Here is a 21594-nt window from a genome sequence, read left to right on the forward strand (position 1 = left end):
GCTCTAGAAACTGGGAGTTAAAGGAGAATCCGCACACAAAGAGACCCCCAGCTCCTTTTCATGCCAGCAACTCCGACACTGACAATCGGGCAGTAGCGACCTGGTCCAGAGGCCAAAGGGCCCTCTTCCAGCCAAGGATCACCAGGCACTGAAGGAAAGCCTCTGGCTTTTGAGAGAGAGCCTACTGCAGACAAACAGAAAACCCTGGACTCGGTCCTGTGAGGTACCTTTAGGGGGGCTCCTTCTTCCCTTCCCACCCTCTTCTTTTCAGAGAAAGGCAACCAGGGAGCCCTGGCCAATGCCTTGGTGGCGTGTCTGGGTCTCCAGAATCCTGTCCCTCCATCCCACACCGGCCCCACTCTCTTCCACTGCAGAAGGGTGCTCCGCTGGGTACACCAGTACCCGCCCCCCAGAATGAGCGGTGACCTCTATAGAGGATGAAGTCTGCTGGGCTCACCCAGTGACGTGCTGGCCGACACTTTACAACTGGCTCTCTGGAAAGGAAAAACCCCAATGTGCAGGTGTTTGCTGGTCTCAGCAGTCACCAACACGGAGTCACCAGCTGTGGACTCGGGAGGAGAGGCCCGCAGTCCGCCCCCTCAGGCCCATCTGAGCTGATTCCAGAATACCGCTGGGTCCCAGAGCGGCCAGGGATGCCCTCAGGACTGCACGGGGTCAAGCGCCCTCTGCCTTCATCGCTCTTCCTCAGGAAACATGGCCTGTGAGCCCGACTAACCTCAGGGTCAGCTCTTCGGGACCAGAGGGGAAACAAACAAATGGGAAATCCATCCGCCCAGCAACGAACTGCAGAAGGGCTGGTTTGGTCTAAGACTCGGGCTGCAGAGGAGGCCTCCCCAGAGACTGGGTTTTGCCCTGCATGGCTTCCCCATTTTCCAGTGGCTCGCAGTCAGCTGACTTTTCTCTTTGTTGACTCTGGAGGGGGTTGCCAAGCTTCGACTACGGGGAGGGTGTGGCCAGCCTCAGCTTTGACCTGGACTCAGGCTCTGGAGGGGTGTGGAAGCCACTCTTGAGGAGAGGGGGATGCGAATCAAGTCCTTCCAAGTGTTCAGGCACCTCTGGACTTGACCTGTTGTACAACAACCTTATGGCCTCGGTTTACCCACCCGCAGCCACTCATTCAGATGCTGGGGAAAGGAAGGACCAACTTTAATTGCTGCAAGAACAGGGACCTCCCTTTGTCATCCTTGACACTCGGCATGGCGCCGCTTTCCTAGCCCAGACTCAGTCCATTCCTCCTGGAACAGGCAGCCCATCCCCCCTGCCTGGGACCCAGGATTGCGGAGGGAAAGGTGCAGGCGGGGGCTGCTGCCTGGTGGGGGCCTAGGAGCGCCACAAGGCCAGTTTGGCAGGAGGCACGTCAAAGGGCTTGCGGGTGTGGTCGGTGTCCCTTCGGTACAGGTAGCCACAGGTAGGCTTCTGCAAGGTGTAGAAGGGGTTCAGGGAATTGGAGTACTGGGAGGTGTAGAAGTTGAACCTGAGCTTGTCCAGGTTCTGCCCCCTCGGGTCTACCACCACTGGCACGTAAGCCGCCGCCAGCGTCTGCTCGCGGTCCTGCTTCCATGACCAGGACAGGGGAGGGCGTGGAGACTTCACCTTTTTGCCCGATGGTGTCTTCGGCTCCTGGCTGGGTAAGGAGGGTTTCTTTGAGTCCTGGGAGGGGGAGGGAGGAAAGAAGAGGAGAGCTGAGGCATCAGACACCGGGGCTTCCACTGCCTCGGCCAAGGGTGGGATGAGAGGCAAGGTGCCACCAGTCAGAAGCTTCTAGAGCCAGCCTGGTTCTGGCTGACAGCTCTGCTGGCCATGGAGCCAGACAGCTCCAGGTAAGGGGGTGGCCTTCAGGGCCCCCTGACCTGTCCCTGGCTTGTGCAGACCCCAGCCTACTTCTCAGAGGCCTCTGCCAGCTCAGAGACCAGAAGCCAAGGTGACCCCTCACCCCTCTCCCTCATGTACAGCCGTCAATGTCCTCCACATGGTTCTCATCTAGCCCTCCTCTGCCACTACTCCCGCCAGGCTTCCATCCTCCTGCAGGGTTACTCCCTACAGCCCATCTCAGACCTCTCAGCCTGGGCTTCACAATCACACCAAATGAATCTTTCCATATCAATGGCCAACTTGTGTAGCTCTCCTCCTCAAAGCATCTTTTGCTCTGTACTTCCAGCCCTGAAGGCAAGGACATTAAGGATGGGGTTCCCATCACCTGTGCTCTTGCCAGACCTCCTGCCCATCACCCCTGGTGGCACCTGGTCCTTCAAAGCCCCTGGGCATTTGCTCGGGTGCTTCCCCCAGCCCAGCATGCCCCCGGCCCCCCATCAGTCAGGGAGATTCTCTTTCCCTTCCAGCTGTGAGCTCCTTAAGGGCAGTGCTCCCTCGCCCTTATCTTGACATAACAGCCTCCCAGATCCTCTTCCTTCTTTCACTCCAGAACAAGGCATTTAGTGAGCACTCAATAAATGTTGGTCCAATTGAACTGGGTTCTAGCGAGGGGCAGTCCCCATTCCAACCAGTCCACCCGTTCTATTTTAGAACGCCTCTCATTGTTACGAGGTGTCAACGTGGCTCTCCATAATCACCACTCTTGGCTGATGGGGTATGGAGGTCTATTCCTCCAGGAGGCCCCCAGGGCCATGCCCATCAGGTCTAGTGCCATTTATTTACTTCTCCGTTGCCACTCTCGTGACACTCAAGTGTTCGGTTCACCTCTGACCCCACACTATCTCCCAGGTACTGGATGCCCGTTGTACTGGGGACCTTCACAGACATGACAGCACAACCCAGAGGACGAGATGCCTGTGTGTCGGGCTGGCTCTGTCCCGCTCCTCCAGGACACAGTGGCGAGGGGAACCCACTTCCACTCTGCCCGGCCTCACAGCCCCCGGGGCCCTGGGAGGGAACCCCCAGCTACAGAGCACTGCCATCTTCCAGAGGAAATCCCTGTACTCGAGAGATGATGTACGCTCTTTTGCATTTAATTTACAAACTACTTGCCCAACTCACATCTGCTCAGGGCCTTCCTCCCAAGCAGGTTTTGGTGCTAAAAGTCCCTACCCAGGAATGTGTGTGTTGTCAGCTTTGCCTTTCAAAATCCTTCCTCTCCTTCCAGGCTAGCAGCCCTCTTGACACTTCCTCCAGGAAGCCTCTGGCACTGCAGCTCCTGCCCTGATTTCATCCTCCTCTGTGCCTTCAGGCCCTCCTCTTGGGGTGTGGTGATTTGTTTGGCTGGGACTAGGAGGAGGTCAGTGCACATTTTAAGGAGGAGCTAATTCTGAGTCTGTCTGCAAGGGCCCTGAATGCTTTGGGACCTCTTGCTGCCCTGGCTGCTGTGCTGGCCTCCTCCTAACCCCAGATCCCAGTCCTTCCAGGCTCCTGCCAGTGTTCCAATGGCTCGTGAACCGCTCGCAGTGTTCAGGACCGCATCCTAGTCGCCTTTGTGTCGCTGGGGCTTATCCCAGGGCTGGCACACAGCTGAGCTGGAGAGAGGGGCGACCAAGTATTCAGCAGCCTTCCCACACTCTTCTGGACTCAGCAGCAGAGGGGCAAGCAGAGGGGCAACACCGAAAATGGGCTCTGACGCCCGTAATCAACAATCACTCTTCCCCACCTGCTGCGAGCACAGCATCGAACCCTTTATGTGGATTATCTCTTCTAATCCTCCCAGTACCCTTTAAGGAAGATATTGTTACTTAGTCCTATTTATAGTTCAGCAAACTGTAGTAAGGAGTGTCATTGTCCATCTAGGGGCAGGGGGCCAGTGACTGAACCCAGGCCTGCCTGACCCTGCGGTCCACACGCTATGTCCCACCATGCCTACTATGTCCGCTGCAGGGGGAGGGGCATGGGGGTCTACCCACGTTCCGTCAAGGGCAGCAGGGTTGCCGCTGAGGGCAAGGGCAGCCAGACCTCCCCAGTGGGCAGGAAGGCTGCAGGGCTGTGAATGCCGGCTTTTGGCATTACCCTCGCTTAGCACAGCTGAGGCTGCAGCCTTATTTGCCTCACGCAATCACTCATTCAAAATGACTCCTCTTATAGGCCAGACTCCGAGTGTGCAAATAACAAAAATGGAAACACACTCACGAAGCCCTGTAGTGCGGGGCGTCCTACCCTTAGCACCACGGAACCTGGGCACTGACAATTCTTTGTTGTGGGGCAGTGCTGGACACGCAGGAAGTTCAGTGTAGGAAGTATGCTTCTGAGGATGTGGGGTTCCAGTCCCCTTGACATTGCAGAAGGGCTCAGCCCACTGCCGTGGAGATGAGGACCTGCAGCACCCGCCAGCCTTCGGTCTTGGCCATCTGGTCCCTGCTCCTCAGGCTCAGGAGGCTTGTCAGGAGTGACAGGGGCATGTGCTTTCAGAATGGCTGGGGGGGGTTCTGACCAGAGACCCACGGAGGGAAGGGCGACAGTTTTGCTAATGGGGACCTGCAGAAGTCCCACAGTGGAGACTACTTAGTGCCGGAACCAGGGCTGGAATGCTCCCACCCCACCCCCACCCTGCCTCTGGCCCTGCCCAGGCCCTGCCTGGGGTGTGGGGGGGCTCCTGCCCTTGGTCCACCTGTCAGCTATGACTCAGTGGCTGCTACAGCAAACTTTGGGGCCCTGGAGTGGGGGCACCCAGAGCCTTCAGCACATCCAGGGATGAGGCCCTCACAGAAACTGGGGCAGAGCGACAGTCCCTGCAAGGCAAGGAAGAAGAGGAAAGGGAGGAGGAAGAGAAGACACCAGGGAGGAGGGGCAAGGGGAGGAGGAGGGAGAAAAAGAGGGGGAAGGAGGGAGAAGAAGCCCAGGCAGCCCAGCCTTGCCCTGCGCCCTCCAAGGGCCCAGCCAGGTTCCAGGTGACTAACCTCAGAGGGCTGAGAACACCCCATCACCAGCCTAGGGCCCAGCACTTGCCTGCTCTTGGGGAGGGTGGGGCCTGAATGCATACTTTCCGGGTTACCATCTGGTTTCATTTAATCATCTCCTCCCCTCTCGGGTTCTTCTGTCAAGTGCACTGGGTGGGGATGGGGGGTGGGGGGAGGATACCTGTGTGTGTGACTTCAGAGGAGTGGTTCACAACCAGGGCTGTTTTTCTCTCCAGGAAACCACTTAGCAATGCCCGGAGACATTTTTGCTTGTCACGATCGGGATGATCCCAGCATCCAGTGGGGAGAGGCCAGGGATGCCGGTAAATATCCTACAGAGCCAGGACAGCCCCCCAACACAGAATCCTCTGCACACAGTGTCAGCAGCGCCAAGGCTGAGAACCTGCCTTAGAGCTTTGAGGAAGACCCCTATCTACCCACCTGCTTCCTCAGCCCGCACTTAAGCCTCCCATGCCAGGGGGCAAGGAAGTCTAGAAGTCAAGTAGAGGGTCTCACCAGTCCCTTCCCTCTCACTATCCTATTTTTTTTTTAAGATTTTTATTTATTTATTTGACAGAGAGAGGTCACAAGTAGGCAGAAATGCAGAGAGGGGGAAGCAGGCTCCCTGCCAAGCAGAGAGCCCCATGTGGAGCTCGATCCCAGGACCCCGAGATCATGACCCGAGCCCAAGGCAGAGGCTTAACCCACTGAGCCACCCAGGCGCCCCTCACTACCCTATTTTTATTTGCCATTTCCAGCCAGAGACTAAAGAAGGACCCTGAATAGATCTCTCCCTCCATGAGTCCCACCACCCCCCGCCCCAGGCAGAGCTACCAAGGCCTTGTAGACACCCATATCTGTGTGTCTGTCCCTTTTACCAGGATTTACAGTAGGGAAGAGAATCAAGAGTGGGGCTTCCTTGGGACGCCTGGGTGGCTCAGTCCATTAAGCCTCTGCCTCCGGCTCAGGTCATGTGGGATCGAGTCCTGCATCAGGCTCCCTGCTCAGCGGGGAAACCTGCTTCTCCCTCTGCCTGAGGCTCCCCATGCTTGTGCTCTCTCTGACAAATAAATAAATAAAATCTTAAAAAAAAAAAAGTGGGGCTTTCTGAGTAGGGCCCAAAGACCTCATATGGGGTATTTCCGCAGGTCTGGGAAGACACTGCCCTTTCCAATACTTCAGGCCCACTGACCCTGACCTTCTACCACGAGCAGCTCACTCTTGGGGCGTGGGGGGGGGAATCCTGGTGCCCTCTTGAAATGCAAATGGCACTGGGTGAGGCAGCTGGTCAGGCCTCCCAGGGCACCTGGTGCTGTGGAATGTGCCTGGGCTCTGGAGTGTGAAGGTCTGAGCTCAGGCCCTCACTCTGCCCCTACAGGTCAGACAACCTTGGGCGAGTCTCAGAAGCTCCTGGAGCTTCCGTTGCCTTGTCGGCAAAATGAGGATAATAAGGCTCTCTCTTTCACCAGCATGCCATGGGGGAGCAGTGGGGGTGGGAACCGTGGGAACATAATGCAAATAGTAATTATGGGCAGCCCCCTCCCGCAGGTACCCGTAGGTTTCGAACACGCTCCTCTTTGCTGGAGCGTGTTGGTCTGTGGTGGGGCAGAGGAGCTGGGAAGGGAGAGGATGAGAAGGCCCAGTCTGGGCCTTAGCTTCCTCATGAGGCTGTCTAGCATGGTGGCTTGGGGTGCAAATTCCCGCTTCACCACTAACGCTAGGTGGCCGATCTTTCGGGAATTTATAATACACCATACTTCAGTCTTCCCACCTATAAAGTGGGAACAACGGAAGTATCTACCTCATAGGGTTACCGTGAGGATTTCATGGGACATTCGCCATAAAGTGCCTAGACCTCATGAGCACTCAGTAAACTTCAGCTATCATTGCTATCTGTTACATAGGAGGCCCCCAGCTCCCAGCCACGAGGGTGGCCAGGCTAGGGCCTTCATACGCTTTCCAGTCAATCAGACTTAAAGCCCTTGGACTGCCTTGATGCAGCCCTGTTTTGTCATCCCACCTGGTACATCGTTGACTGGGGCCTTTCTTGTTGGTGAAATGAATTTCTGGTGGTTGGGGGCTCCAGAGTCTCCCAGGAACTCTTGGGAAATACTGGGGATGTGGGGTGGAGGGCTGGCCGTTGCGTAGGCAGGGATATTGTGATGCCTCTTTGACAGCACAATTCCTTCTGTCTTCCCAAGGAGACACAGGGGCCGGGCCAGGGGCTGGAGTCTCAAGGCCTGGAAGTGTCTTTTCACCTTGACACTGATCCACTCTGCAGTGCCGTCTTCCCACAATCTCTCAGGACCTGTGACCTGTGGGTAGTGGGGTGAGTAGAGAGGGGAAGAAATTCTCCTGGTTATTCAAGTACTTCCAGAAATCCTTATGTTTCCCCCCAGACCCCCAACAGGTCATAAGAAATTACTGGCAGGGAGGAAATGTCCCCAGCCAGCTCTCCCTTCCCTTTCTGTCTCCCCATCTCTCTGCCTTCCAAATTACCGAGATGATGGCTGGAGGGAGAGAGGAAAGGGTGGATGGACGCATGGACAGAGGAATGGGAGAGTGGGTGGGCAGGAGATAGATAGATGACTGCTGGGCAGATGCCCATGATCTGAGCTATGTTTCCCCTCACTCTATGCAGAAGCTAATTTCTAAACATGCCCTGCTTTTCCCACTTCAAGCCTTTGCATATGCTGTTCCATAGACAGGTGGCTGGGCGGGGTGGCCGTGGGTGAATGGATAGACAGGTGGTCAGTAAATGGCTAGATGGGGGGGACAGTTGTGCTGCAGAGGATGGGATAGCAGATGCAAGAGTCAGACTCCTTGAGCTTGAAACTGGCTCTAACATTTTACTAGCTGTCCGTTTGTTCATCTGGAAAGTGGGAAGACTATAGGTCTCTGCCGATTAGAGCTGGGCAGAGCACTCAGGACGATGCTTGGCACAGAGTAAGCACTCAGTATCTGTGAGCTATTATTGTGGGTAGGCAGGTAACTGGATTGATGGGTAGGCGGCTGAATGGGCCATCCCGTCCCCGTCTTCGAAAACCAGGCCCTCCCAACGCCAGACTCGGTAGGCACCTTCTAGGAATGTGTCAGAAATCTCACACATAGGAAGGAAACTGGGCTTCTCCCTGGGGCCAGAGGAGAGGGAGATCGAACAAGCCAGTGACTTCCTGCCTTCTGCCACGCTGGCTTGGGCTGGGCCCAGCACTCGTTTCCTTCCTGGTACTGTGTCAGCACTGACTGTCGGTTATGGGGTGGACTTTGGGGCCCTGTGGCAGATCGGGAGCTGGGGTGTTGATGGCATGTGTCCTGCTCAGATCTCACACCCTGATGGTAATGACCCCTAATTTCTGAAAGGTGGGCAGGGAGGAGAGGCTTACCCTCACGGAGCCTCTGATCAGGGTTTTCCAAGGCTCTGGGGCAATGGTAGCTTGCTTGAGAGAGGGAGGGAAGGTGGGAACATGGTATTCTTGATGGTGGGGAAAGTGGCCTGGCTCCTGGCCCAGGGCCTGAAGGAGCTGTCAGGAAGGAGCCCAGGAGGCAGGCAGGGGTTCTCTCAAGGGAGCAGGGCACCACAGTGTAACACACCCTACGTCTTGTCTCAGCCCAATGGGGAGGCACTGGGCTGGGTGCCTGGCGACCTGAAACGAGTCCCATGGCCTCTCTGGGCCTCTGTTTCTATATGTGCACAATGAGGATGTCTGATCTCTCCATCCTGGACATTTGAAGGAAGGGAGATTGAATCTCATCCTGAAGACTTCAAATAAGGACTCCCCTCCCACAACTGACCATAGGCCTGGACCCTGCCCCAGGAGTGTCTCCGCCCCAGGCTGTGCCACCCTCTTGGTGGGAACCTCCAAGTGGGGCAGATTGGGGGAGAGACCTCCTGTAGGAAGGTCTGGCCCATCAAGTCACATCTATCTTATTTCATTTGTCAATCACAGAATGGTTGAGATCATGGGGCACCTGGATGGCACAGTCAGTTAACCATCCAACTCTTGGTTTCTGCTCAGGTCATGATCTCAGGGTGATGAGATTGAGCCCCGGATCGGGCTCCGTGCTCAGGGCGGAGTCTGCTTCTCTCCTTCTCCCTCTGCCCCTCCTCTCGCAAATAAATAAATCTTTTTTTTACATATTTTTTTTAATTTATTTGAGAGAGAGAGAGATCACAAGTAGGCAGAGCAGCAGGCAGAGAAAGAGGGGGAAGCAAGCTCCCTGCTGAGCAGAGATCAAGATGTGGGGCTCTATCCCGGGACCCTGAGATCATGACCTGAGCCGAAGGCAAAGGCTTAACCCACTGAGCCACCCAGGCGCCCCTCAAATAAATAAATCTTAGAAAAAAAAAATTGCAGCCCCCGGACCCACTCTGCCTGGGTTCAAATCCCAGCACTGCTACTTCTCAGCTACGTGACTTGCCTAAATCACTTAACCTGTCTCTGCCTCAATCCCTAACCTGCAAAGTGAGGCTAATAATGGAATCCACCTGGAAGCTTTTGTGCCCCTCCCCCCGCACCATGAGCTTAGAGCCCTGCCCGCTGTGCGGTAGGTACCGGCAGTTATCCTGTTACTATTTCTAAACCCCAGACCACACCGATTCACTCTTGCCGCCTGAAGACCACCCTTCTCTGACTTCTCTGCCACACTCCAAGAGTCGTCTCGTTTTATTCATCATCAAAGTTGCTGGAGAGTAAGGACTGACCTGTATCCTCCTCGGTGGGCACTTGAGAAGGATGGGGAGAGCTGGAGTTGGTGAAGGCCACAGTTACCTGGAGCACAGGAATCTCGCCCAGCACCCACACACCTTGCCACCCCCACCCCCCACCCCCACCTCCCCGCTGCCGAAGTGTCCTCCCAGCATCTTGCTCTACGTAGGCCTGGTTGTTCGGCTGTTCCTTCCACCCCTCCTTGCCTGCTGTGTGATTTGGGCAAATTACTTAACCTCTCTGATCCTTCCTTGTTTTCCCTTTGTTGGACTTCAAGTATGGAGGGCTGAGTTATTCATACACCTTATTCATGGGGCCTTATCTTCCCTGGTCTTTGGAGGCCTCCTCTCTCGCATAAATTTTCCCCCTTCATCTCTAGTCTCCAACCACGTTCCCCGCCCGCCCCAGTCAGAGGCAACTGTTCTAATGCACTTAATGAGCATCTTCTCGTTCATAGATTTCTTACAAAATATATGTATTATTGTTTTGCGTGCGGGTCATTTTCATTTACCTAAGTGGCATGGTGTGTTTTTGATCTCGTTCTGTTTACTTGGACGGCTCCCTAGTGTTTTTTCGTTGTTGTTGTTTTGGTTTTTGTTTTGTTTTGTTTTAAAGATTTTATTTATTTATTTGACAGACGGATCACAAGTAGGCAGAGAGACAGGGAGAGGGAGAGGAACAAAAGCAGGCTCCCCGCTGAGCAGAGAGCCCCACGCGGGGCTCCATCCCAGGACCCTGAGATCATGACCTGAGCCGAAGGCAGAGGTTTTTGTTTTTTTTTTTTAAGATTTTATTTATTTATTCAACAGAGAAAGAGAGAGATCACAAGTAGGCAGAGAAGCAGGCAGAGAGAGAGGGGGAAGCAGGCTCCCTGCTGTGTAGAGAGCCTGATGTGGGGCTCGATCCCAGGACCCTGAGATCACGACCTGAGCTGAAGGCAGAGGCTTTAACCCACTGAGCCACCCAGGCGCCCCGCTCCCTAGTGTTTTTAAGATCCAGCATCTGGTTCCCATGGAGAAGTAGCCCACTCAGGGCATCCACCACATTTTATGTCTCTGCTCCCCACCCCAGGACCCCCAGGGGCCTTCACTCCCCATCCCAACAGACAACACCACAATACTATCCCATCCTTGGGCCTCTGTGGACCTGGGGGGGTTATTCTGGGGCATAGTCCTAAGAGCAGAATTGATTAGCCATAGACTAGGAGGAAACATCACTTAAGGTCTTTTCTCCATCCATAAAATGAGTGTATTGTCCTGTCCCCTGTGGCATTGATGATGGTGGTGGGTTAACAAATGCAATCCACTTGGCCCCCGTGCCTGACACAGAAGGGAGGCTCAGTGGCTGTTCCCTCCAGACCTTAGGGAGAGCTGGAGGTAAGCTGGACCCAGGTGGGCTCCCAGAGAAATGCACCCAGGGTTCAAAGTCCCAGCTCCAGGGTTGGTCTGCAGAGCCCGAAAAAACTGTGTGGCTGATTCCTGGAGGTATGGACTGATCTGGAATGTCTGAAGCTCCTGCAGCCCGGGCGTAGGTCCTGGTGTGCCCAGGAAATGCCTGCTACATCCCATTTCTCACTCTTTCCTCAGAGCCAGAGTAATCTCTTCACACGGAAGGTGCCAGACAGCCTTATTTGTTCTCCTGTCCCAACTCTGTCAGCCAAAGAGCGTTTTTTTTTTTTTTTAAGATTTTATTTATTTATTTGACCTTGAACCCAGGACCTGGGATCATGACCTGAGCTGAAGGCAGCGGCTTAACCCACTGAGCCACCCAGGCGCCCCGCCAAAGAGCGTTTTAACCGGATGTGAAACCACACCTGAGTGCTGGATCCCACCCTCCCATTGTACAGACAGAGAGACTGAGGCTCAGGCTAGCTGCATGGTCTCACAGGAGGTTAGTGGCAGAAGTGGCTCTAGAATGGGCATCTCTGGGTTCTCTGCTGAAGGACTCTTTAAAGGAAAATGCTTTCCATATTAAATTATGTTCTTTATTATCTATGGACTTTTCAGTTAAAACAAATGACCTACCAGCAGAGCACAGTACTAAAAAGTAAAAACAAAACAAAACAAAAACCCCCACATGTAGTCCTGGGATTCCAGCTGAACTTTCTCCATGGCTCTGCTCCCTTCTAATCCTTAGCCATTTACAAATTCACTTTTTATATCTATGGTCACAATCTACATGGAATTTTTGTTATTTGCTTTTTGTACTTAGCAACCTTTTTTTTTTTTTTTTTTTTTAACATGTGCACACACACGTGTTATTTCAGATCGTGGGGTGTGTTTTACAATGGGATGTTTTAGCCTGGCCTTCAAGGTGATCTTGTAGACACCTGCCGCACCCTGCCTCCTGGGCTCCAGTGGAATTTTCCTTCTTAAGCTTCTTTGGTTGAATTGTGACTGCCCTCTTCCAGCCTGACAGGGCCTCTGGTCGGTCTTTGCTGCTCTCTGGGTAGCCCCTCTGTGCCCAGAGTCAGGGAAGGGAACGGGGGCAGGAATGCGCAGGTGCTAAGGACCTACCGTAAGTCAGTCTCCCAGATACCTGAACCCACTATCTTGTTGAACCTCATAATAACTTGACATTAATAGCCCCTTTTCCATTTGAGCAAACTGACACTCAGAGAGATGGGAGCTGGCTGTGGCCACACTCTGGCCAAACAGCTGAGTCAGGATTCAAACCTATTCCCCAGCATGGATCCTTCCCACCATGGCATGGTCCTCTCGGCAGAGCCCATGGTTACCAAGGAAAACGAGTGTCTCCCCAGCACCCAGCAACATACCACAGCTCCCCCAACCACCCAGGGCTGGACTTGGATCTCCACACTCTCGGGGAACCGGGTAACGACATTCTCTGAGCCTCCTCTCAGGAGGTGGGTGTCCACCCCCGCTGGCCTTCATCTAAGCCTGACCTCATCTCTTGGCACGTGTCCAGCCCAGAGGAATGCTGAGGTCAAGGCTCTGGAGCCTACCTACCCCTGCAGACGTAAGGAAACAGCTTCAGGAGCTGGTCTGGTATAAGGTGTCTCCAGCCCGAAGCAGGAGGCTGGACCAGAGGATCTGTAGCTCAGTAGCATGGAGGAGTTGGGAGTGCTGACCTTTGCCCTTTGCAGACACCCGGATGGGAGTGCAGGGGACCTCAGCACCACTCACCCTGCACTTGCCCCACACGGAGTGTGTTCTCCCAGCCAGGAGTGCTTGGCTTTGTTGCATGGAGGGAAAGCCAGACAGAGTCCTGGCTGGCTCTCTGAGAAGACTACAGCTTCTGCGCCCCAATCTCACCCCACAGTCCAGAAGTGGCCAGGAAGTCGGCTCTCGGAGGTTCCTAAGTCATTGCGGAGCCAAAATTTAATTACAGGATTGGGCTTTGGCTGTTTCGAGGACAGCCTGTTATTTGGCTGTTTCTTTTACTGGGGGAGCAGGTTGAGGTGTTGTTATGAGCTGGAAGGGGAGCCCTGCTGCAGCATCACAGGGCACAGAGCGTGACCCTGCCCCAGGGGATTCGGCCTCCAAAGCTGTCCAGGCCACCAGGGTCGAACTGGTGGAGACGGAGTGCCCATCGTTGAACCCAGGCCTTCCGCAGGCTGCCCCCACCAGCCCCTGCCAATGTGGGACGGCAGTCCGGGTGACATGGTGGGGGAAACAGCAAAAAGAACTCTGACATTCAGACCCTGCAGCCTGGCGACCTTCTGGTGTTCAAGATCACACCGATTCCCTCTCTTCCTCCTTTCACGGACGAAACACCCCAGAGAAATGAACAAACACTTGGGGAGCACCCGTGGGCACCAGGCCCTGTGCTGGCATTGCACACCCACAATCTTACTGTGTCTTCCTGACAACACTATGAGGGGCACTATTACACCCACGCTACAGATGAGGAAAGCAGGGGCACCAGGGTGGCTCAGTCAGTTAGGCGTCTGTCTTCGGCTCAGGCCACAATCCTGGGGTCCTGAGATCGAGCCCTGCATCGGGCTCCCTGCTCAGTGAGAGCCTGCTTCTCCTCCCCTTATGCCCTTCTCCCTGCTCACGATTGTTCTCTATCTCAAATAAATAAAATCTTTTTTTAAAAAAATGAGGATACCAGCTCACTGCATTTTTCACTTCCCCTATACGCAAACAGTCCATCAAGACATCCCTTTCTTCCTAAGAAATGTCCCACAGACTAACAACTTTGCTCTGTTTCTACCACCGGTAATCTAGGTCCTGCCCCCACTCCTCTCCTGCTTTACTAAATAACTAACCAATTTACTGAGCAATTGAGCAGCTCCCCTTCACCCCTTAGCCTCCAATTCCTTCTTCCCATCACCCCCCAATCCTGCTGCTAGATGACCATCCTCAAAACACAGCTATAGGGGAGACTGACTGGCTCAGTCAGTGGAGTGGACGACTCTTGATCTCGGGGTCGTGAGTTTGAGCCCCAGGTTCGGTGTTGAGATTACTTAAAAAACAAACAAAATAGGGGCACCTGGGTGGCTCAGTGGGTTAAAGCCTCTGCCTTTGGCTCAGGTCATGATCCCACGGTCCTGGGATCGAGCCCCGCATCGGGCTCTCTGCTCATCGGGGAGCCTGCTTCCTCCTCTCCCTGCCTGCCTCTCTGCCTACTTGTGATCTCTGTCTGTCAAATAAATAAAATCTTTAAAAAACAAACAAACAGGGATGCCTGGGTGGCTCAGTTGGTTAAGCAGCTGCCTTCGGCTCAGGTCATGATCCCAGAGTCCTGGGATCGAGTCCCACATCGGGCTCCTTGCTCGTCAGGGAGCCTGCTTCTCCCTCTGCCTCTGCCTGCCATTCTGTCTGCCTGTGCTTGCTCTCTCTCCCTCTCTCTCTCTGACAAATAAATAAATAAAAAATCTAAACAAACAAACAAACAAACAAACCAAACCCCACAGCTGTTACCAGTCACCAGTGCCTGCTCCTGGTAACCCCAGATTCTAGGCCAGAGCTCCTCAAACCTTAACATGCTCCTGAGTCACCCAGGAAACTTGTTAAAACCTACATCCTCTGCTGGGTGCCTTAACCCATCAGCTCACTGCATCTCATAACAACCTTAAATTAATAGCCTGTTTGACAGACAAACAAACTGAGGCCCAAGAGTGGTTGCCCAATGTCTGGGATGGGGTTTCTCCAGTTCCAGGAGATTCTCCAGTTCTAGTAAGTTTCCAGGTGATACTGATGCTGCTGGTTCATAGACCATACTTCTAGACTCTCCTGCCTACTTATTTTTTTCTTTTTTTAGGTTTTTTTTTTAAAGAATTTATTTATTTATTTGACAGAGAGAGATGGATCACAAGCAGGCAGAGCAGCAGGCAGAGAGGGGGGAAGCAGGCTCCCTGCTGAGCAGAGAGCCCTATGTGGGGCTCGGACCCAGGACCCCGAGATCATGACCTGAGCCAAAGGCAGAGACTTAACCCACTGAGCCACCCAGGTGCCTACTTATTTTTCTTTAATTTTTTTTATTCTTCTTTTTTTTTTTTTTTTAAAGATTTTATTTATTTCTTTGGGGGAGAGAGTGAGTGATGGAGAGCACAAGCTGGGGACGGGGCAGAGGGAAAGGGAGAAGCAGATTCCCTACTGAGCAGGGAGCCCGACACAGGACCCTGGGATCACGACCCGAACCAAAGGCAGATGCTTAACCAAATGAGCCACCCAGGCACCCTATTCTTTATTTTTAATTGAAGTATAGTTGACACACTTTTTTCTTTAATTTTGAACAGCAAATACATTTACATGGTTGGAAAATGAAAAAGTATAAAAATGTACTTGGTCAAAGTTCTCCCTTCCACTTCTCTCCCCCCATCTGCCCAGTTCCCCCCATATCCACCCTCCAGTAACCACTTCTATTAGTTTCTTGTAAGGTCTCTCCAAAGTTTTTCTGTGCCCATACAAACAAATAAGATCATACTTATCTCGCCCCAAATAGTAGCAAACGACACACACCGTTTTGTCAACAGTTTATCAGTTTATCTGAGAGATAACTGGACACAGTCGGCTGACTCACACCTCTAGAGTTGCACTGTGTGAACGTGCCATAATTTACTTAACCAGTCATCTCCAGATGGACAATTTGGGTTGTTTCCCATCTTACCAACTGGTCTTTTGAAGCCCGTGATATCCTGGCCAACCTTGCCGTGACCTGGCTCTCACCCCCCCAGTTCCCAGCCCCCACCACAATGCGCTCCTGCCGCGTCCCTCACGCCTCCTGCATGCCCTCCCCAGATGCTCCAGCCCCCACCCCCACTGGAGCTGCTCTGAACCTCTGTCCCCTTAGTCTCCTCCTCATTAACTTCCCCTCTTCATCTCTCCACCTGTCTCTTTCTGCCTCCCCAGATAGACTAAAGCAACCTGAACTTTGATGCCATGTCTTTGACCAGTCCGGATCCTTCACAGCCCACAGCTGGCACAGAGCAGTTCTCTAGAACACTAGGTCTGTAGTGGAGCACGGCATATGAAGGGAGCCTCTCCCTTTCGGCTCTGCTGGGGCTGCTGGTTCAGGGCAGAAGAGCCCAGGAGCTACCCGAGCTGGGAGAGCTTCATGGCTCCAAGGTCTCCAAGAAAGAAGCCTCTATCTCAAGCCTGAGTGTCTAGAGCCCTCAGGCAGTTTATCATGATGTCCAGGGCAGCATGGGGCATCTGGGTTTTCCTTGTGCCCTCCCCGTGTGGACGATGGGAGGAACCATGCTGCGGAGACAGGAGGATGGAGGGATGGTTGGTATGCGTGTGTGCGCATGTGGGTATGTGTGTCCTTCCCTTTCCTGTTAACATCCTTGTCATCTTTCACGGGCCAGCTCAAGTCTCAAGTCTTCTAAGAAGCCTTCCTGGACTTCTCCAGCCTGTGCTGACTTCCCTTCCTCTGAATTCCTGCTGTGTGTATGAGTGACAGCAATCCCTGTTCTACTTAGTCATCATGGTCTACCACCTCAGATCATGTACACCTCATCTCCCTGATGAGACCCCAAGATCCTCCATGGTAGAAATAAGGCCTCTATAGTGCTCTTATATTCCTGCATAACCCGAAACCCTCAACCCAGAACTAGGCAGTTGGGAGAGCTTCCATAACTGCTCCTTGAATGAACAGCAGTGGGTTTCAGGAGTGCCATGGAGTGGCTGGGGTGAGACAGGGTTGACCCCAGGCATGTCTCCAACCAAAAACATTTGGGTAACATGAGAGTTTCTAAAGAAGCTCCTGCCCCATCCCCAACCTAAGCCCATCTGTTCCTCAGTCTCTTCCCTCCTGCTGGGAAGACAATGACCTCATAGCCACAAGCCCCCAAAACCCAACTCATCCTGTCTCTTAACCTGGAGCAAGTAAAGAGGACTTTTAAAAAATGCCACTGTATGGGGCACCTGGGTGGCCAGTGGGTTAAAGCCTCTGCCTTTGGCTCAGGTCATGATCCCAGGGTCCTGGGATCGAGCCCCGCACTGGCACTCTGCTCAGCCTGCTTCCCCCTCTCTCTCTGCCTGCCTCCCTGCCTACTTGTGATCTCTCTCTCTCTCAAAATAAAAAAAATGACACTATAGGGGCACCTGGGTGGCTCAGTTGTTACATGACTGCCTTCAGCTCAGGTCATGGTCCCGGGAGTCCTGGTATCCAGCCCCGGCCCCGCATCAGGCTCCCTGCTCGGCGCTCCCCCTGCTTGTGTTCCCTCTCTCGCTGTGTCTCTCACTGTCAAATAAATAAATAAATAAAATCTTAAAAGAAAAAAAGCCACTGTCATGAAAAACAAAAGCAAGGGTGGTACTAAATCAGAGCTTAAAGGCATATGATAAGCAAATGCAATGTGTGGCTCTTGACTGGACTGTGGATTGGGGAAAAAAAAAACATAAACAAAAATGATATTTGAGGGATAACTGGAAAATTTTTAATACTTCAGTGTGGTAGCTACTGCGGTCACTTAGAAGAAGTCCTGACTCTTAGGCATTGGATATTGAAGTATGCATGGGGGGATGGGCCAGGGTATCTGCAAGTTTCCACCTACAGCAATGAAAATGAAAAAATAAAGGGGTGTGTGTGTGTGTGTGTGTGTGTGTGTGTGTGTGTGTGTAGAGAGGGCATGCATGCGAATGTGGTGACACATTGACAATCCAGGAGGAAGGTGTACAGGTGGTCATTTTACGAGTCTTCCAAGTTTTTTAGAATGAATAGTTTAGGGGGAACCCCCTCTGGTACAAAGACTTGGACAAATACAACCGTCTGGAGGCACTCAGGGGAAATACAGGGACTGTCTGGGACTGGTCACCCCACCCACACATCCATGCCCACTGCCAGGAAGCGTGGAAGTCCAACCCCTTGGCCTGCCAGTCCCCTACTCTCAGCACCTTGCACTCGGTCTCCCAGTCATCAACCAACTCCCAGGACTCCCCGCTAGGGCAGCAGCCACCGCCCACCCCAGCCAGGACTGTTCTCCCGGGTATCTTAAGGGGCCACAGCTCCTCTCCTGGGAGATGCAACTGAACCCTAAGTGGGCTCAACCCACCCTGAGTTTTTCAACACTACATTTACTTAACCCACCTTGAGTTTCCACAAATTATATTCACTTCACTTCACAGAAAAGGAAAGAGAATTTGTTGTACAAAAAATGCCAAGATTCAGGCGTCCTGCATTCTCTTTGGAGCTGGGTCACTGTAGCTATTTTCCACCTCTGTCATCAGCTAGGGATACTCCTTTACTGCTTCCCTCTTTTATCTTTTTTTCGGCATGGGCACTTCCTTAGAATCCACTGAAGGCTCACAGCCCACATCTTGGAAGACTCGCAACGTGCCCGCTTGGGCCAGCCATTGCCTCAGTGTGGGGCCCAAAGCGCGCCTTCTGACCTGGTCGTGAACCTCCTCGGGAGTACGGAGCTGGCCCGCCTCCTCCCTCGCCCTGGGAGAAGAGGGGTGGAGGAGGAGGAGGGCCAGGAGGGGACCGCGGGGAGGCCGGCGGCTCGTCTTCCAGGCTGGGCGTGGGCTGGGCGAGGTCCCCAGCCCACCCGGCCGTGCCAACAATGGCCTGTTGTCGGAGGAGGCGGGCAGGAATGCAGCCGGGGGAGTCGGGCGGCGGGGCGGCCCTGGCGGTGGCGGCGGGGCGGGGCCGGGGCTCGGCGGCAGCCTCTTACCTGTCCAGGTAGCTCGCATTTGCAGGCGAGCGGCGGCGCCCGCAGCACCTGTCGCGGGTGCGCGCGGGCGGGGAGCCGGGCGGGGGGCATGCCCTTTTAGGGGCCCCGGGGGAAACCGGTGCGGACTTGGGTCCGGGGCAGGGCACGGCCGGGGGAGGGAAGGTCCTTCCCCCGGTGCCGCGCGGCCGGCGGCAGCATGAAAAAGAACCAGACGGTGCAGGGCACCTTCAGCAAACTCTTCGGCAAGAAGCACGCCAACCCCCCCAGTACCTCCCTCTACGCCACCAACCCCCCCTGGATCTTCACCCAGGAGGCCCCGGAGGAGGGGAGCCGGGACTTCGGTAGGAGCACGCGCGCGGAGTGGCGGCCCCCCGGCCCTGGGGGAGGCGGCGGGGAGCGCGGGAGGCGCGGCTCCGCGCGGCCGGGAAGGAACACGCCGCGACCTGCGCCCCGGGTGCGGAGGCGCCGCCGGGAAGGGAAGGCGGCCGGGCTGGCTGTCCCGGGAGAGGGCCGAGGGGCCAGAGGGACGGGGAGGAAGGGAGGCCCCCGCCGCTCGCCGCTGACCTTGGCCGCTTGTCCGGGGTGATTATTTTCCCTCCTTCGGTGAAAAGTGCGTCTGAGTTACTGTCGTCAGAAAGTCTTCCTGGGCTTTGTTCCCCCCAGCCGAGGCCCAGGGGCTGTCCCTTCAGCTCCTGGCCTGGGTCCTAGGCAAAAAGAGGGGCTGTTCTCTTGGTGCTGACACGCTCAGCTCTGCACAGGGGCGGCCCAGGGAAAATCAACCAAAGCCGCTGCTGCGAGATGACCAGTGGGTGCAAGACACCAGAGTCCCTTCCTGCGGTCACAGGCTCTTGCCTGCTCGGCCTGGGGCCCGTGTTGTCTATGGGCTCAGGCCCTGGAGGCCAAGCTGGGACAGTGGAGGCCAGGGAAGTCCCTTCTGACGGGCAGCAGCCTGGGGAGCCTTGAGTCAGGGTGTCTGGACTCACCAAGCCAACCCAGCCCTGGTGCTTTAGCTGTGGGTCATCTGGTCACCACTGCATCTTTTTTGCAGTTTATACCCTCAGTAACTGAGGGGAAACCAGTGCGATGGGGATGGGAATTCACTTCTTGTGTATGAGCTGAAGCTTTCACTCACCTCCTTCATTGTCACCCTAATGTCTTCTCTGACCTTTATGGCCACTGTACCATGACCTACAAGAAGATGGTATAGACTCACCCTATACCCCCTATACCTGCTGTTGGTTTCAGCTTGGCACCCAGGTTGTCAGAGTGGGGACACAAGGCACCTGGACAGGAGGGGGAGAAACAAGGTATCACCTCTTCTGGCCCAAGGATCTCAGACCAGTGGATGAACAAAGCCTATGAACAAAGTGGATGAACAAAGTGGATGAACATAGGCTGTTTAGACCGTTCTGACCCTTTGCTCTAAAAAATGGAGGGCATAAGGGGTGGAGAAGAGAAATGACCTCTCCTTGGAACTAGGGTTTGAGTTGAGAGGGAAGGGCATCCAGCACTTTGCAGAGTAAACAGCAGGAGCAAAGCCTAGGAGGGGCAGAGCAATGTGGAGGCACAATTTAGGAACTGACTAACTGCTGAGTGTACTGACTCTGCGAGGCCTGAACACCTCTCCTTGCTTGTGTAGCAAACACTTACTGACCCCTTGCTAGATGCAAGGTGCCATTCTAAAGTCCTTACGTTGTCGACTGGGTGGACCCTCCTCATCTAGCAATCTCCATGTAGTCAGTGATGCAAGTACTATAATTCCCATTTGTCAGATGGGGAGACTGAGGCACAGGGAGGTTAAGTAACATGCCCCAAATCACACAGCTTTACATGGCCACGCCAGGATTTTCTTAAGTATACAATTCAATGATTGTTAGACTTACTGACTTGTGCAACCGTCACCACAATTCGGTTTGAGAACCCTTCAGTTACCCCAAAACTTCCTTCATGAGGCAGAGCTGATATTTGAACCCCAAAGCCAGGCCCCAGAGGCCACATTCTTAGCCAGCTTGCTGAATTAACTTAGCAAGAGGTGATTCAAAGGTGAATTTGACTTGAGGGACACCTGCCTGAGAACACGTTTCCCGCCACCCCTCCCACAACACACAAACATACACACATACACACACACACACACACACACTGCTTTCCTAAGGGGAGACTTCAGAAATGTCTTAGACCCTTCTCTGTATTTTTGGCTGCACTAATCAGGCTGCTGGTAGGGATCAGTCCCTCTGGTGAGCGAAGCAGAGGCATTGTTCCCTGTCACCTCCGGCCAGCTGCAGCCTTCACCAGCCTGGGCAAGGCTGAAGCCCAGGGGGCAGTTCCTCCCATTCCCAGGGCAGGGCTGGGCCTCTAGCTGACTCAGCTGACTCAGCCTGGTTGCGCCCTGCACATGGAGGGGTGGAAAACAACATGCACCCAGTGGGATGGTCCTCCAGTGTTTCCGGGGTGTTCCCCAGGGTGCCAGTGGGTGTAGCCCAGGGCCTCTTCCCTGCTGAACAGGACATGTGCTAGGAGTTGGGAGAGGAGGGACCAGTGTTGGAGATTCTGTGATGGGATGGAGATACCAGACCTGCCTCTGTCTATAAAGTGAAGGCTAGCCACTCCCTGGGCCTTGGTTTTTTTCTTCTGTGAAATGGGGATGGTGTCTAGATGGTCTGGAGAATGGCTGCTTGAGGTTTGTACATGGCAGTGGTTTGAAGACTCTTTAAAAGAAAAGCCCTAAAAGTAAGAATTGGCAAATTATAGACCTGGCTCAAATCTGGCCCCTGGCTTGTTTTCACGAATAAAGTTTTATTAAAACAGTCAGTCATGCCCATGATTTACATATTGTCTGTGGCTGCTTTCATGATGCGGTGGAATTGTTACGTAGCCTCAGCAGAGACGGTATGGCTCACAAAGCCCAAGATATTTACTAGCTGGGCCTTCACAGAAAAAA

General features: G+C 54.0%; 2 protein-coding genes and 1 long non-coding RNA gene across 5 annotated transcripts in view; 2 read left to right on the forward strand and 1 right to left on the reverse strand.

Moving 5' to 3' along the window:
* Positions 1 to 409: 409 nt before the first annotated feature.
* GUCA1ANB (GUCA1A neighbor) lies at positions 410 to 18745 on the reverse strand. Of its 3 annotated transcripts, XM_047734370.1 has the most exons (4): positions 18654 to 18745; positions 6880 to 7174; positions 1615 to 1671; positions 410 to 1437 (listed from the first exon to the last, which is right to left on the reverse strand). In XM_047734370.1, the coding sequence occupies exons 1-4, from the start codon at positions 18741 to 18743 to the stop codon at positions 1379 to 1381; spliced, it is 501 nt and encodes a 166-aa protein (XP_047590326.1). In that variant the 5' UTR covers positions 18744 to 18745; the 3' UTR covers positions 410 to 1378. The 3 variants fall into 3 exon arrangements, with proteins under 3 accessions (XP_047590326.1, XP_047590328.1, XP_047590327.1); XM_047734372.1 differs by lacking the exons at positions 6880 to 7174; positions 18654 to 18745 and adding an exon at positions 2399 to 2475 and having other exon boundaries at positions 419 to 1672; XM_047734371.1 differs by lacking the exon at positions 18654 to 18745 and having other exon boundaries at positions 424 to 1671; positions 6880 to 7004.
* On the forward strand, positions 7087 to 16894 carry LOC125102817 (uncharacterized). The gene is made up of 3 exons (XR_007128201.1): positions 7087 to 7188; positions 15886 to 15982; positions 16344 to 16894. It is a non-coding gene; the product is annotated as an uncharacterized LOC125102817 (long non-coding RNA).
* Positions 18746 to 18849: 104 nt separating the features above from the next.
* C6H6orf132 (chromosome 6 C6orf132 homolog) overlaps positions 18850 to 21594 on the forward strand; it is a 34408-nt gene continuing 31663 nt past the window's right edge. The window contains exon 1 of the mRNA XM_047734339.1: positions 18850 to 18994. Within this exon, the coding sequence (XP_047590295.1) occupies positions 18850 to 18994 (145 nt within the window). The remainder of the gene's footprint in view (positions 18995 to 21594) is intronic.

This window comes from Lutra lutra, chromosome 6, assembly GCF_902655055.1.
Source record: "Lutra lutra chromosome 6, mLutLut1.2, whole genome shotgun sequence".
Lineage (NCBI taxonomy): Eukaryota > Metazoa > Chordata > Mammalia > Carnivora > Mustelidae > Lutra > Lutra lutra.

Coding starts and splice junctions, on each gene's coding strand:
- GUCA1ANB (XM_047734370.1), bottom strand. CDS start 18,743: ATGCCCCCCGCCCGGCTCCCCGCCCGCGCGCACCCGCGACAGGTGCTG. Junction 7,175..18,653: donor AATGCGAGCTACCTGGACAG/GTAAGAGGCTGC, acceptor CACTACCCACAG/GTCACAGGTCCTGAGAGATT. Junction 1,672..6,879: donor CCCAGTCAACGATGTACCAG/GTGGGATGACAA, acceptor TCCCCCTCCCAG/GACTCAAAGAAACCCTCCTT.